At 41.0% G+C, this 15,128-nt stretch overlaps 1 protein-coding gene across 1 annotated transcript in view; it reads right to left on the bottom strand.

Annotated features, from left to right (window-relative positions):
- Nucleotides 1-15,128, bottom strand: part of znhit6 (zinc finger HIT-type containing 6) — a 38,646-nt gene that overhangs the window by 8,352 nt on the left and 15,166 nt on the right. Inside the window, exons 6-8 of the mRNA XM_049588752.1 lie at nt 9,969-10,037; nt 9,308-9,388; nt 6,788-6,868 (exon numbers count right to left, since the gene is read on the bottom strand). Coding sequence (XP_049444709.1) covers nt 6,788-6,868; nt 9,308-9,388; nt 9,969-10,037 — 231 coding nt within the window. The remainder of the gene's footprint in view (nt 1-6,787; nt 6,869-9,307; nt 9,389-9,968; nt 10,038-15,128) is intronic.

Below are 15,128 nucleotides of genomic sequence, written 5' to 3'. Positions count from 1 at the left end.
GGAAAAGAAGAGGTAAGGGAAAGAAGGAAAGCCCATCCTCTTGATCTAAGGAACGGGATGAATAAAAAAAATAAACATGAAAAAAATAACACAAACAAACATCCAGACGGGTGTGAATGGTTCCCTTGATGCATCGTCTGTCTCCTTTCCAGTAAGAGAATATTGACTGGTTACACAGCTATGTTTAGTTTAGCACAAGAGCTCCTTTATTGGAGTGGGCTGATATTCCAGTACACATTCAACAACAAAAACATGCAGTCATAGCCTTTGTGTTAGACTTGGCAAACGACCTCTAGGTAGCCATGACTACTGCTGTCCATTACTTCATAACACTAATAATAAGTTTCAAAATTAGGGGCTTTCTTCTAAGACTGTATTATCAAAAATGTGGAGGCCACTTTCTGGTTGCAATGCTATTATGTTCTTCGGGACCTTTAAAATGGGATGTGACCTCGGTCTGTAGGGGCCTCTGTTATTATTAGAGCTCCTGTATGTGGCTATGGTCCTGTTATGCAAGATAATTCCCCCCTGGACAAGCATCCTAATTGTGCCCTAATTGCATTCATCTATCCTCAATATAATGTCAACAATAAACACTTACTATGAACTGAATTCAGATCTAACTGTCCTTCATTATAAAACTCCATACTCTGAGCTATGAAGGAATGACAGGCAAGGGTTACTGAGAGAGAAAGTGGGATAGTTAGAGGGAGATTTATGCCACTGTATTACTCAATATTCCAGACTTGACAAGACACAGTCAAAACATTCTTTCTCCACAGTCTGACAGACGACGGTAACCATGTCGGGCTAATAGCCGTTGGGAGTCATTAATAAAATAGCTCTCCAGAAACTGGCAACATTGTTACATGGATGATGACAACCGTCATGACTCATTTATTAAAAGTTTCTCCGGAAATGTCTCTGCCCATGTATGTCTCTACCTTGACGTGACTCTTTTATGTGATACTACCAATCACTCTCACAATGAGTGGCTGAAAAGAGCACGCGAGGCGGCTACTGTGAATTTGGAGAGATGCCAGTCTTAAGGCAAAGGCTGATTTCGTGGTCCTATTTTAAAGCAGGATTTCGACGGCCCTTGTCCCAGTGGACAAAATGTTTTGATTTTATTTAAAAAAAAATCCTGTGCTTGTTTGTTTACAAGACACATGCCTTCATCACTCCACACTGCTTCTCCTCACGATGGCTAGAAGTCAGTAAAAACTTGTACTGTTTGTGCAGTTGATTTGCAAAACAGCTTGTTTATGTTATAAAAATGAAATATAATTTCTCGTGGAAGCACGATGGCAGATGCCGATTGCATGTTTGTTATTCTGGGGGAGAGAACATGATGATTCCAGTCTAGGATGACAATAAAAACATTTCCTGTATAGGTAAATACATGTGACCTTGCATTAGCCTACTGGTAAATCCAGTCAGTCTTTCTATTTTGATGCTATGTTGAAAGAACTTCAAAAATTCTAATTGCGCTCTACATCCTTATAATAGGTTTAAAATGAAAATGTGGTCTTAGAGCTGTGATTTGCTTTGGGATGAAAGAAACTTCGGTATACTTTTAATGAAGGTGCAGCACTGTGTAACTTCTTCCTGTAACACAGCAGGCAATGACTATCACAAGAAGGGTATAACTAAGCTTTCTTTTATTACACTATAGTATGCATTACACGTGTTATTTAGCGCTGGGTTACTCCCACGAGCACTGAGACATGTGCACAAATCATAAAACATCTGCAGAGTTGTGTCCTGTTACTCACACAGGCATGCATATGTACCATAGCTGCCGCAGCGGGGTAACTCTTCACGTGTGTGAGAATGTGGATAAATCCGTGGGTTTATCAGGCTTTCACAACCCCTGCGCTGTGGCTCAGACTTATGTAACATATGTTTAGCATCTACCCTTTTTGAGGAGAAATTTCGCCTATTCGGCACACCCAAATGGAAAATATTATTACAGAAAAACTGTAAGGCCAAAATGCATGTATGAGACTTTATTTGAAAAGCAACATGTTCTTGTTTGTAAAAATTGTGCTTGTTTTTCATGTAGCTAAAGGACAACCTGACCTACATCAGTTCAAACTTGGCTTTAAAGTCTTTTTTTCTCCCTTGTCTATGATAACTCATTTCTGAATAGTAATAACTAGGACATGCTTTATGCCAGACTACACAAATCAGCATTTATACCTTCTACAGCTTGTCAACCACACTGGAATACAGTTCCAGACCATTAGGCCAAATCTTGTGGGAGCTGTGGAGTATTTAATTTGTGACGTCACTAGTGTCCCTGAACCTCTCTAAACATCTTAAAGGGCCATATTGTGCCAATTACTTTGACTCACCTCTGTAACACTGGAAAACATACTGAGACATATTGAAGTCTATTGACAATTCTCATTCAGTTATTTTCCCCAACTGCTTATCCTGTTAGGGGTCACAGGTGGGCTGGAGCCTATCCCAGCTGACATTGAGCGAGAGTTGGGATACACCCTGGACAGGTCGGCAGACTATCACAGGGCTTACACATAGAGACAAAAAACCATTCATGTTCACACACATTAGAGTCATCAGTTAACCTGGGAGGAAGATGGAGTACCCGGAGAAAACACTCTGACATAGGGAGAACATGCAACCTCCACACAGAGGGGCTCCCCCACCCAGGAACCCTCTTGCTGTGAGGCGACAATGCTAACCTCTGCACCACCATGCAGCCTCATTGATGGCCGCCCTTGTTGGTGGTACAAAGTCCCTCCAACAAGCAGGGGCTCCACACTGTGACATGTTGATATAGCTCAGCTCCAATGCAACCCAACTACCTGCGCCTTATACCGCTTGAAAAGGAAACTGATTGGCTACAATTGTTCATGATGACTTGTTAATAGCCAGTAACAGCCTGTTCTGCAATGGGCAAAAGACACGACGGAGCCCAGTGGCGTTCCAGACTGGGGGTGACATGGGTGAACTCTAAACAAGGAAACTTGAGGTAACCATGAAAACAAGCATACCAACAACAGGGTGCAGGAAGACGAGAAAGCATTACCTCTGTCGGTAGTAATGCAGTTTTTGTTTGAAAGACATAGTAAGCAGACTGTGAGCAATGGACTTCACAAGACAATGTTCCTATTTTGGATTAATTTTATGAAAACTGTTTTGATCGGTGGACCCTTACGGACTAAAATAATCGCTTACCATGCTCGTAAATCTGACTGAATTATACTTTGGTGCTCATGGTTTCCGTAAAATTAAATTACAATAAAATTTTGGAGAATCTAACAATCTTACCATACAGTATGTAGCACGTCCATATTGAAAAGTTTTAACATTTATATTTTGATGTGCAATGGTAAGCCATTTAGAAACAGCTTTAGCTGGTCACTGACTGGCAGGTGGGTGCAAAAAGGATAAGGTGGAGCAAAGATGTGCCTTGTTTGCGTGTGGTATGCAAAAATGTCTGCATCCATAAATGTGAAGCTAATACCATACAAGCAGAATTTAAACATGGACAAAGTGCAACTATGGCAGGATGCAGGCACTTATCAATCACAGAATTTTTTAAGACTCACAGCCTGGTAATGCCTATAGCCATGGTGGTGGCTTTAATGTGGTACTTAGTAACTTGATATCAATAATATAATATAATAATCAATTGATATCAAATAATACTTTTATGTATGTGCATGATTAGGGCTCATTTATTTGTGTAGGACTGTCCTGATTTGAAACATAAATCAGCAAATGTATTGATTTTCTCCTGATTTTAATTTCCACTATATATTAGCAAAAGCATATTCTGAGCTGTCTTCACAATCTAGTTAAGGTTAGCTTGTCCTTTTTAAGAATCCTGTATGTTTTGGGTGACAACCTGAAAAAGCTTTCTAGCCTAAAAAGCTTTTTATATTATTAACCTGTGATTATGCAGCATTATAAACTACTTTGTAATGACGGTCATTATGAAGGTGACACTGTGCGGTATCAGAGATAATGACACATTTAAAAGTGCTCAAAATTTCATTAAATCCATATAAGGGCAAAAGGTGGCAGCCTGACAACTAATACTAAATCTTAGCTCGCGTGTCACATCTCCGCACTCGTCTGTCAGTAAAACCTTTCTATATGCTGCCATAAAATATAATTTATCTGCTTAGAAGGTGTGTGCAGCCCAGCCCACTGGGCAAAACAAAAGGAGCATGTGTATGTTACAAGGATGAGGGATGGGAGGGGAGGTTTCGTGACGTTTCATGCTGGCCAGGGGGGTAATGATTATGATCATCATTCACTCCATGACTAAGAGGAAATGGAGGACAGCCAAAGAATCCGAAAGTAGGCGAGGCAAATGGGTGTTATCAACACCATCCCCTGACCCCCATTAAAAAAAAGACAGATGGGGCAGGAAGAGAGAGCACACAGGACAAAAAACTGTGGAAACAGAAAGTGAAGTGAGAGAGATTAAAGAAAAGCAATGATGGGAGATTTAGATAAAAGTAGTTTCTAGATCAATGACATTTCTCAATGTTGGAATCAAAGTCAAAAGGGGAGGAGAAAAACATCCTAAGGCGTCCCTGCCAAGAGTCTGTGTAGCTTTGCAGGAATTTACGAGTCAGTGATGTCATGTTCATAAACAAATTATTTTGATTTTAACACGGTGAATAAATCAGTCATGACTGGCAAGTCCAATTGAACGGTCAGTACGGTCACACAGATCAGATGCCTGAGTAATGACAGGATTCTGACACACCATTTTATTTTACACTGAAAACTCAGCCACACATCTGAAATGAATATTAACTCTGTATCTTATCTATAAAGTATGTCTTTGTCTGTAATAAGTTTTCGTTTTCCTACTTTTCATTTATCTGCTGCATTACCTCCACTTGTTTGGGTTTATACATTTTTTGTTGGCATTTCTATAGCTGCATTGCAACAATATTCTTAAACTGTGTGAGCTAAAGCCTGACATATGTGACCATACATCCATCCGCTTATCCGAGGCCGGATCGCAGGGACAGCAGGCCAAGCAAAGCACCCCAGACGTCCCTCTCCCCAGGAATGCTTTCCAACTCTTACTGGGGGACCCCAAGGTGTTCCCAGGCCAGATGAGATATATAATCCCTCCAGCGTGTTCTGGGTCTGCCCCAGGGCCTCCTATCAGTAAGACATTCTTGAAACACCTCCAGCGAGAGCCGCCCAGGAGGCATCCTGATCAGATGCCCAAACCATCTAAACTGACACCTATCGATGCGAAGAAGCAGCGGATCTACTCTGACCTCCCTCTGGATATCCGAGTTTCTAACCCTATCTCTAAGGCTGAGCCCACAAAGGAAACTCATTTCAGCCACTTGTATCCGCGATCTCATTCTTTCGGCCACTACCCAGATCTCATGACCATAGGTGAGCTGCCAATACACCTCATGCTCCTTTCTACTCTCACTTGTGAACAAGACCCCGAGATACTTGAACTCCCTCGCTTGAGGCAGTAACAGAGGGCAATCCACTGGTTTCCGGCAGAGAACCATGGCCTCAGATTTGGAGGTGCTGACTCTCATCCCAATCGCTTCACACTTGGCTGCAAACAGCCCCCGTGCATGCTGGAGGTCACAGTGTGCTGAAGATAACAGCACCACATCGTCTGCAAAAAGCAGAGATGCAATTCTGAGGTCCCCCGGATCCCTTCCTCCACCCAGCTGCGCCTCGAGATCCTGTACAAATAAATCTTGGTCACAATTCTTTAATAACCAAATAAATTCATGGGATTCTTGTAAAAGTGTATCATGTTGAAAAACAACTATTGGCTGATATATCAGATTATTTAAAATTCTACATTATCCACATTGGACTCAAAAGTACGTACCAGTCAAGCTGCAGTGTGTAGGGTTGGATACTGACCTTGGTACTTTTAAGGATACCAACCAATTTATGTCGGTACTACTGAATACTAATTTATGTAAAATCCATTGGTGCGAAATTTCGGTATCTGAGAGCACATCTGGTGGAGAGCACCAGGTGTAAACAAGAGGCGGAACTGCCACGAAGCACCCCAAAGCCTCAAAGCCAACCACGGTGCTCCGAGGCTGGCAACGGATCTCCACTGAGCCACTGGGTTCAACTTCAGACAGAAGACGGAAGCACCCCAAAGTTAGGAAACCAGCCATGGAACGCCGCCATTGCTCTGTCGGCTTCCCAGCGAGTCAAAACTGTCTCTGCAGCATCAGTCTGTCATAATAGTCTTGATGCCTGGTCTATTTTTTTTTTAGTTATAGCCTAGCATCACTGCCAAATGAACAGACACACATACTAAAATACACACACACAAAAAAGCAGACAGCCACTGAAGAATAACTGTACGATTAGAAAAGAGCAGAAGAGGAGCAGAATTGCTGTTGAGTCCCTGCAGCTTGTTAAAGAAAAATTACATTTTTGTTATTAAAAAGAAAGTTAAGTACTGGAAAAAGGTACCGTTGGGTCCTGGTGCCAAATTACAAGTCCCGGTATTGATTCAAATGTGAACAGTAGATGGACAAGTGATATAAAACCCAGCAAGTGGCCTCGTCATTGGACTAGAAGGGGAGAATTTTATTTCAACAGTGTGAGGTTAGGCCATAAAGATTGAAAACATCCAACCTGTTCAGTCCTACCAAGATCCAGATTTCTTTTTTTTGGCCCTGTGCCCACAATTACATAAAGAGGGAGAGCAAACATATATTTCCCCTAAAGGAATCAAAGATGTATCAAATCACATAATAAGAAATGAGACAGGTGACAAGAGGAATCTCACCTCACAGAGTTTGCCTTTCTCCCCTCTGCTTTCATGAAGACTTTCACATGATCAAATGGAGCGTGAACATACATCTTCAATCTGAAACAGAAGTCACATTAACACAGGGAGTTAGAGACTCAACTGCAACCTAAAAAAAGAGAATAAAAAATACAGGAACATCGACTGTGCATAATGTCCTAAGATGTTTATCATAAAGGTCGAAGCACAAGGAGCTCATTGAGCATAGAACAGGACAGACTCAAATGTACACTTGTCTGGTATGCTGACTGATATATCTGACTGAGGTTACTTGTGTAAGGTACAATCCTCCGTGCAACTGACAGCCACGGCACCTGAGCCCACTGTAAACAGCCAGCCAATGAGCCGTGGAGAATTAAACCCCACTCATTTCAATCTAGACGCAGAGGTTGTGTAGAAATGGTTGGCAGTGGACCAAGTTAGGTGTCTATTATAACGAGTTACGTTGGTCTGTAATATGCTCCTGCTGTAGGTGTTACAGCAGACTGCCTCTGCTTACTGTTATCAGTTCAAAGGTTAGGTCAGAGGAGTCAGATCGCTGTCCTGTTAGAGGTTCAGATTAGAAATACTAAGTTTTCTGCAATCAAAGAGCCTGCCTTGTTCACTACAGTTCATGTTGGGAGAAACACGATCCTAGGATTTGAAAACGAGAGGGAAGCAAGAGCAAAATTACAAAAGATAAAAGCAGGAAAGTACGATTGTGGGATTTAGACAGAACATGGGGAGACACCAGCCAAATCCTGTGTGACAGAAATTGGATTGAGTTGGTTGATATTAAAGATCAGTACATAAAATGACCTTTGAATAACAGTTACAATTCACAAACTGAATTTTCTCCTTAGTTTATCAAAATAAACTGAACCTATTAAAAGCAGCCTATTCATCTGCTCAATGGAAAACCTTGACATTCAAGTCGAGCACATCTTTGTGTGGTGGCAAAGATCAGCAGAGTGTTTAATTCAGTCATACACACGCACAACCTACAGTTAATTTTAATTAGAGATATAAAATATATTTAAAGTTTGTTGTAAAGAGGAGAAAAGAGGACTTCAAAATAAAATGCTGAACATAAATCTATAAGAGCAATATTAGCATCTTGATCCATTCCTTCTGATACAGGGCTCTTATATATGCAGACTGATTGGGCTGAGTCCCAAAGCGCACTGCTGCCAAACTCAATTACAGGAGATCTGGTCTGGTGTTCAGGCGACAGTGGACCTGACACAGGTCATCAAATCCAAAGCTGCAGTCATGGCTACATACAGCCTTTATTTTTAGATAACAATAGTGAGGATAGTAAGTAACTCTGAAATACAACAGGTTTTTGTATTTCTGGGTTTTAACAACTGGTTCATGTATCCAGCAGATCCAGCTGCATCTTGACAACACAGTTGTAGACAATACAAAAGGCTCATATGCTATGTAATATTCCCAGGAGAATACGACGCAATGGCAAATGAATGCAACTGCCTCACACTGCTGTTGGGATTAGGGGTAGCGTTTGATATTATGCTATGCTGCAATAGGGCAGATATTACCAAATCTGCATTTCAACAACAATTATTGAAAGCAATTCAATTAGCTTTGTTTTCCCCAGTCTCATTCCCAGTTGTTATGAACATGAGAATCCAGTAACTAAACGCAGCTTCACATCTGTTGCCAATAGCAAAACTGCACATTTGAACTTTTCAAGAGAAAACAATAGGCTGAGCAGCAGTCATTATCCTTAAACTTAGAGGTCTTTCAGACTATATATCAAACTAGTGTTGACTTCTAGGTCTATTATCACATTGTTAAATTTTCTCCTTCTATTCGTGAGTACAATGACTGTACCAAAACAACTTAGTAGTTGAATTTCTTCCACTAAATGCAGCACATTAATCTGAGGTTTCTGGCTTTGCTGAGGGATTCAGCGGGAACTGTAGTTGATGGCAATAAATGAACTGAATATTACCAAAACAGACATGGTGACAAACCTACATACTGTGCACTTTAAATAATGCCCTTGGATTTACTGCCAAGAATATGGACACATCTTTCACTTGAGCTATACAAGTTCCATATGGCCTGTAGCAAAGGCTCCAGCACACCTCTATGTAGCACTGTTCCCACATTCATCAATGTGAATTGGCTGCTTGGCCACACTCTGCCATAAAACATGGACACAGTTGGATATTGTAGTAGCTTCCAAATTGGGTGGGTAAATAATAACAACCACAACTGACGTACACAGCAGCTCACTGTTGTTATTAAGGTCTGTACCTGATCCAAACACCAGTAATCCTACAACTTCAATTCTATGTGTTAAATGTATTTGAGATTAACATGATGATGTGTCTGTCTTGTGATGATGCAATTACATAAATCATCAAAGAGCGCAAGTATCAGATTGGTGCTTGGCTCATACTCGAAGCTTGAGTTTGCGTATCCGTATTGCTGATCGTACAATCACTACAAAACAATCACATGGATCTTAAGTGTTGATGGGACAAAGCTCACTTTTGACGTGTCACAGGGTCCGACTCTGTTGGATGGATATATGCGGTCAAGATCTGCTCCAAGGTTTGCTTGTCAGACACCCTAAAACAAGAAAGAGATTTTAAATGAAAAAAAAAAACAAATGTGGGAGAAAATATGTGAATATTAACACCCAAATCAAGTCAAACGTCATGGTCAAAATAGATAACAGGCCTCATGCAGCAACATTCTCTTAAATTTCTCTTATATTTTCTGTTGAGAGTAAAAATAAGACCTCCAGATCCCGCTTGATTGTAAGTCACATATTAGCATGGGTTACACACTATAAACACTATGTATGGGTATGTGTTGTGCCGTGTGCGTGGACTATAGTGTATATAAATCAGTGGGTACCAACAAAATACGAACAAAATGTGGATACGAATAAAAATAAGACAAAATTTGTTTGTATATCATTTCCTGCATGAGGCCTGAATTCTGTGTAGCTTTTACAATCCTGGACAAACACACAAAGATCATCAAGGTCACTCCTGATAAGTTGCAGACTGTGCACCTACATGGTCTATCTAAAACAATGTTCATGACAACAACAAGCACTTCTTCAGAGTACTGAAACAGTCTCTATCACTTGTGTTTTGGTGGTTACATTATTCAGTACATTGAACATTGATATGTAACTCACCTCTTCTGACTGAACTCCGTGCTGCTCTGGGGAAAGATGAGCTTCAGGTGCCAGAGGAACAGTTTTTCTCTAAATGAGACACAGAGAAACTCGTTTTTAGTTTCAGCTTTTCAAAAACAGTAGTGCTTGATGCATGTTTTTCACAGACAGATGAGGTCACTGGTGCTCTCACAGTATTCCCTTCACAGTCAAACACAAATGCCCTTGTTTAAATTCAGAGCATAAAATGGATTCAGCCTTAATCTGTCCAAGACAATACGCCTGGCTGCTTCCAAAATCTTGTCCATCTGTGTGACTGTGTGTGTGCGTGTGTAAATGAATAAACCAGAGTCACCATGGAGACCATGACATATACACTGAATACTAGGACACCAGCTGGTGGATATCACATAATGATCACTTCTTCTGGGGTAATGCTCTGGGCAGCAACTATTAAACGTGGTTGGGGTTTTTTAGGGTTGCTGGGCGTGCTCTACAACCAAACATTTATCCCCTGAGCAGCTGCTGTATTCATACCTACTAATATAACGATGTAGAAATAGCCAACAAAACCTAATATATCAGACAGTCTGGGAGATATGAAAAACAAGATGTGATTCTGCCTTTATTCTTTTACAGTATTGGATTAATTGCTAGTAATTTGGGATTCTGACTGCCTATACACTAATTTGGCAAATTAAAATAAATCTGACATTACAGAGAAAGATTCCTGCTATGCAGATAAAACCAAGACAACCATAAAAGTATAATTTTTGCTACCCTTGAGGAATAGGATACAGCTGACTGGCACAGGCATCAATAAGTCCTGGACTCCAGTCATATATCCAACATACTGAGCTGAAACTAACTACAAGGACTTGTGTTGACCAAGACCACAGAATTTGCCATATATAGGGTGGAGCTGATTCATCAACCCGATCTCCATCAGAGCAGAAGGACAGAGGCCTTGATGGATCTGAAGGATGAAGATAAAACATACGACGCAAAGCATAATTGTAAGGCACATATGGGAGTCCTTGTTATTAGGGCTCACCAAGACATATTCAGAGCGCAAGTTGGAGGTTTTGTTTGATATCTGTAATATAAAGATTTTTGCATCTTTTTTGACATATCTAAAAACAAGCCGTGCACGGTTACCCTGGTTCTTTTGAAACAAGATAAAAATCTATATTCACCATGCAAGCATGTTAATATTAGTCATGTAATTAAGTCATGTTTAAAATGTTAACAGATGTGCAGTGGGCATGGTTACATGCTAAGGTTGGGCATGGCAGCAATCTATGTTAGCATTAATCTTTAAATATAGACCAGCTGAAACTGATGGGAATTGGGTCACAAATTAGCTTTGCAGTTTAACTCTACTTCATGTGTCTTCTGACTAAGCTACAACCCCTGAGGCTGAAAAATGATGCAAACATGTAGGTGCAAAAAAACTGTGATTCCTCTAATGGCCACTTGAGGGTGGCTCTAAAGCCGAGTCAATCCGCTTAGACACCATGTTAAAATTCCCAATTTTACAACAGACATTAACACATTTACAGCCTGGCACAAAAAAAAACGGTTTTGGCCTCCATAGCTAATTTTAACATTCATGACAACTGTACGGGGGTGAATTCTTATTTAACTCATGAGTTTACATTTTATTTCAGCCTAAAGTTCTGCAGATTTAAGGGCGGGGCAACTTGAGTGACAGGTTGCCTGTGAAGCATTGGCACAGTCCATGAGTCAGAGCCATCGCTCGCACTTCCACAGCTCCAACCTCTTGTCCAAACATGGTCACTTCTGGCTCCAAAAAAGACAAAATGGTGACGGCTGAAATGCCGAACTCGAGGCTTCAAACAAAGGAGTCCACAAACTAATGGGTGACGTCACTGTATCTACATCAATTGTTTTATACAGTCTATGCTTTTGACAGCAGGCATGGTTCTGGTGCTTATGGAGTTGTTTTGTGGATCCAGATGGTAGCACTATAGAACAGGGGCCATGTTTTGTTTCCTTGAAAATAGAAACAGGATGGGTAGGAGGAGTTGAGAAGTGAAGAAGTATGTGCAGAACTGGCAGAACACCCAGTGAAAGGTGGTTATGAGTTTCCTCTTGGCTGTGCAGAGAGGGTGAAGGGGTAAAGCTGTAGGCAGCAGGCAGTGAAAACAAGGGGCTGGGAGGGGATTCCCTACGCAACTGCAGACGTACCTAACACCTCTAACCCCTTAGTCAGAAGAATTTACGTTCGCTCAGTTCTGGCCGAGTTTCTTCCTTGGTGCATCAGCGTGCATGCACGTGTATACGTGTGCAGGTGTGCATGTGTTCGTACGTGAAAGCAAATTGAGGGTGGAGCACCAGGTGTGATGCCATTATTCTATCATTACAGCAAATGGAAACTATGTCTTTCAGTGGAAAAGGGGCTTGCCCAAAGATGCATGCAATCATTTCAGGCAAGGCCACAGTGCATACCTGGGATAATTGCCATCATTCATTGTCGGGGGGGGGAAGCAGAGAGCAGCATAAAAAAGTCTAAACAGAAGCATCAACAGTAAAGGACGACAGCTTTGAATACCAGAAACTGCTGAAAATTTTATTGCTAAAAGGCCCTGAGCAGGGCATTTGAACTCTAAAGGAGACCCAACAGTGAAAAGATAGCTGTGCAAGGCAGTTCCCATGTGCATCTATGCACATGAGAAGTGCAATTCCTGCTGAAAACATGCCTGTTTAAAAAGATTAAGTGCCTAAACCACACAAAGATTATGCTGAAAGGTTTCTAACCTCAACAGAATCCCATGCGGTAAGCTATCTGCTACCTTACATGGCCCGCATTAAAAGGCATTTTCTCCTTCAACAGGGATTATTCATCTAACAGCTTGTTGGACCACAAGAACTAAGCCTAACCAAACAAAATAGGATTGATGCACGGCCAGAATAGAGAGGAAGAAATGTAAACATGTTACATTACTAATACTGTACAAGCTATTAACTGCTTGTTTCTACGGACAAAAACAGATTCCTGTAAATCTCTGACCTCATGACTGTGAGCTACTGAATGGCCATCAATCTGTAACTGCATGTGTGTTTTGTGTTTGCATACGCGTGTGGAGGAAAACTCTGCAAATTTTCTAAGGGTAGGCAGGACATTTTATGATCAGCTCTGGAAGTAATAGTGTGAGCTCCGGATTCAGATTCTGTTTATTTTGTCTCATTCTGAAGCCTCAGTGTCCTGGGTAAAATACCTTGAGGGTTTCACATTATTTTCAGCAGCCTGAATTACTTAGAGAGGATGGAAGTGGTCATCTCTTGCTGCTTCCCAAGGGGCTGCTGCTTTCTCTTTCTTAAATTAGCAGCACAATGGTATTTTGTTTCTCTCACTACAATAAAAACAGCCAAAATCACTAGTCTGGACTTATTATGAAAACTTAAAACCCTTAAAATAGACCCACAGGAGGCACTATTAGGGCCTGTCATTGAATTTGTAAACCACAAAATGTATGTATAAATATATCAGCCAATCAATGTAGGAACTGATTTCAATATACAAGCTAACTGTGAAAGTTATTCAAGCCCTGAGCTAGACTGAAAAGTCATCAAGAGAGCAAGTGGTGATTCAGGACAAAGTTTAGTCTTTCACATAAAAAAAAAAAAAAAAAAATCTTTGGGAGAGTTGGTCATTCCAGTTAATGGCTAAATTAGTCATCTTTGCCCTGAAGAGATTTATATATACAAAGCCTGATGTCTGGACTTTGGTGAGTACCATCTTTGTTCTGCTCTTCACAGACCTGACTATAGAACTATAAGGGTACAAAGGGTGACATTTTAGTTTTACATGCATAATTTACAAATTACAAAAGAATAGCAAATCATTTGCATTTCAAGATGCAACGTTGCTTCTGTCTGTAAACTTAGACTCAGTCTGAGGAATCGTCTGTCTCCATGAGGGAGACTTTGAAATAGAGCAGACTCAGGAGGATGGATGAATTCATTAACAAAAACACACAGTGTTGATTAAGTGATTGGAGTCGCCTGTGCCATCAACACTCGAGAGCAGAAAGCCTGACTGGTGGTCTGGCAGTCACAGCAGATCCATCTGGTGGGATTAAGGACAGATCCAACAAAAATGGTGCAGCATACGAAACCATGTGTCCCATGTATATGCCCATCAGAGGCAGAAGCCAGGATCTGGGTGGCAAGTGGGTGCTGGTGGAATGAGATGACAGGACTTTGAGTCCTCTCTGCTGAGATACAACAAATAAATCCAGTATCCGAAGCTGTGGCTGAATCCACAACCTCGGAGGGTGGAGTGGCAGAGAGGCTGATGAACGAAAGGAAAGAGGAGACAAAGATTACAGGCAGCTGTATCTTAAGACTCCGTCTTTAAGTCCTGGCTTGAGCCTGAGTTGCTGGACAAAAGCCGTAATGTTAAGTCATGGGTCGGCTGTCCCTGAAAAGCACAGAACATACTGCTCCTCCTCTGTTAACGTGTTCGAAGGTCTCAGTATGCATGTTTACTTAAAAGGAACAAGCCTAGTCTACAGCCACGCTACCAACACTGTGAGTCTGTGATGATCATTACTTGGGAGAAAAAAGATTGTTGAAAGGATGACAAATGGAGAGATACTCTTGATAGTCTTAGAGTCTTACCACTAATGGGGCCAAAAACATATATTTGAGTCTGATGTGCATAGGCGTTAGCTTTAGGTATCCTTACATGAACTGACAGGTTGAACCAGTGGAAAGTTTGACCGTGCTAGATATAAAGGCGAAGGATAATCCAGGTCATTAGGATTTATTCTCTGGGGAACATAATGTTAAACCATCCAATAGTCGTCAATATATTTTGCCAAGGTAGCCACCTCTGGAGCCAAAGTATTAGTGTAGCTTAGAAAATGAGAAAGGCTTAATGGCCAAAAGTCATTAACACTAGAGTTCTTCTGTCCAAGAACAAAACTATGTAATTAATTTTGAACAACACATGGGAACCTAATCATTAAAATTCAGTCAACCAAACATGACACCTGGCAAGTTTATATTCTCTCTAACTCATGCAGCACACTCACATTTCTGGTTAATTTACAGTTTGGAATTTCACTTAGAGCCAGAGAGCAGCATGTTGCCCACAGTTTTGTGGCCAATTGTGATGACAGCGTTTGCAACACTGATGAAACTGCTGCTTGC

This window comes from Epinephelus fuscoguttatus, linkage group LG10, assembly GCF_011397635.1.
Source record: "Epinephelus fuscoguttatus linkage group LG10, E.fuscoguttatus.final_Chr_v1".
Taxonomy (NCBI): Eukaryota; Metazoa; Chordata; class Actinopteri; order Perciformes; family Serranidae; genus Epinephelus; species Epinephelus fuscoguttatus.
The sequence above is the reverse complement of the archived record's forward strand: the minus strand, read 5'-3'. Positions and strand labels throughout refer to the sequence as shown.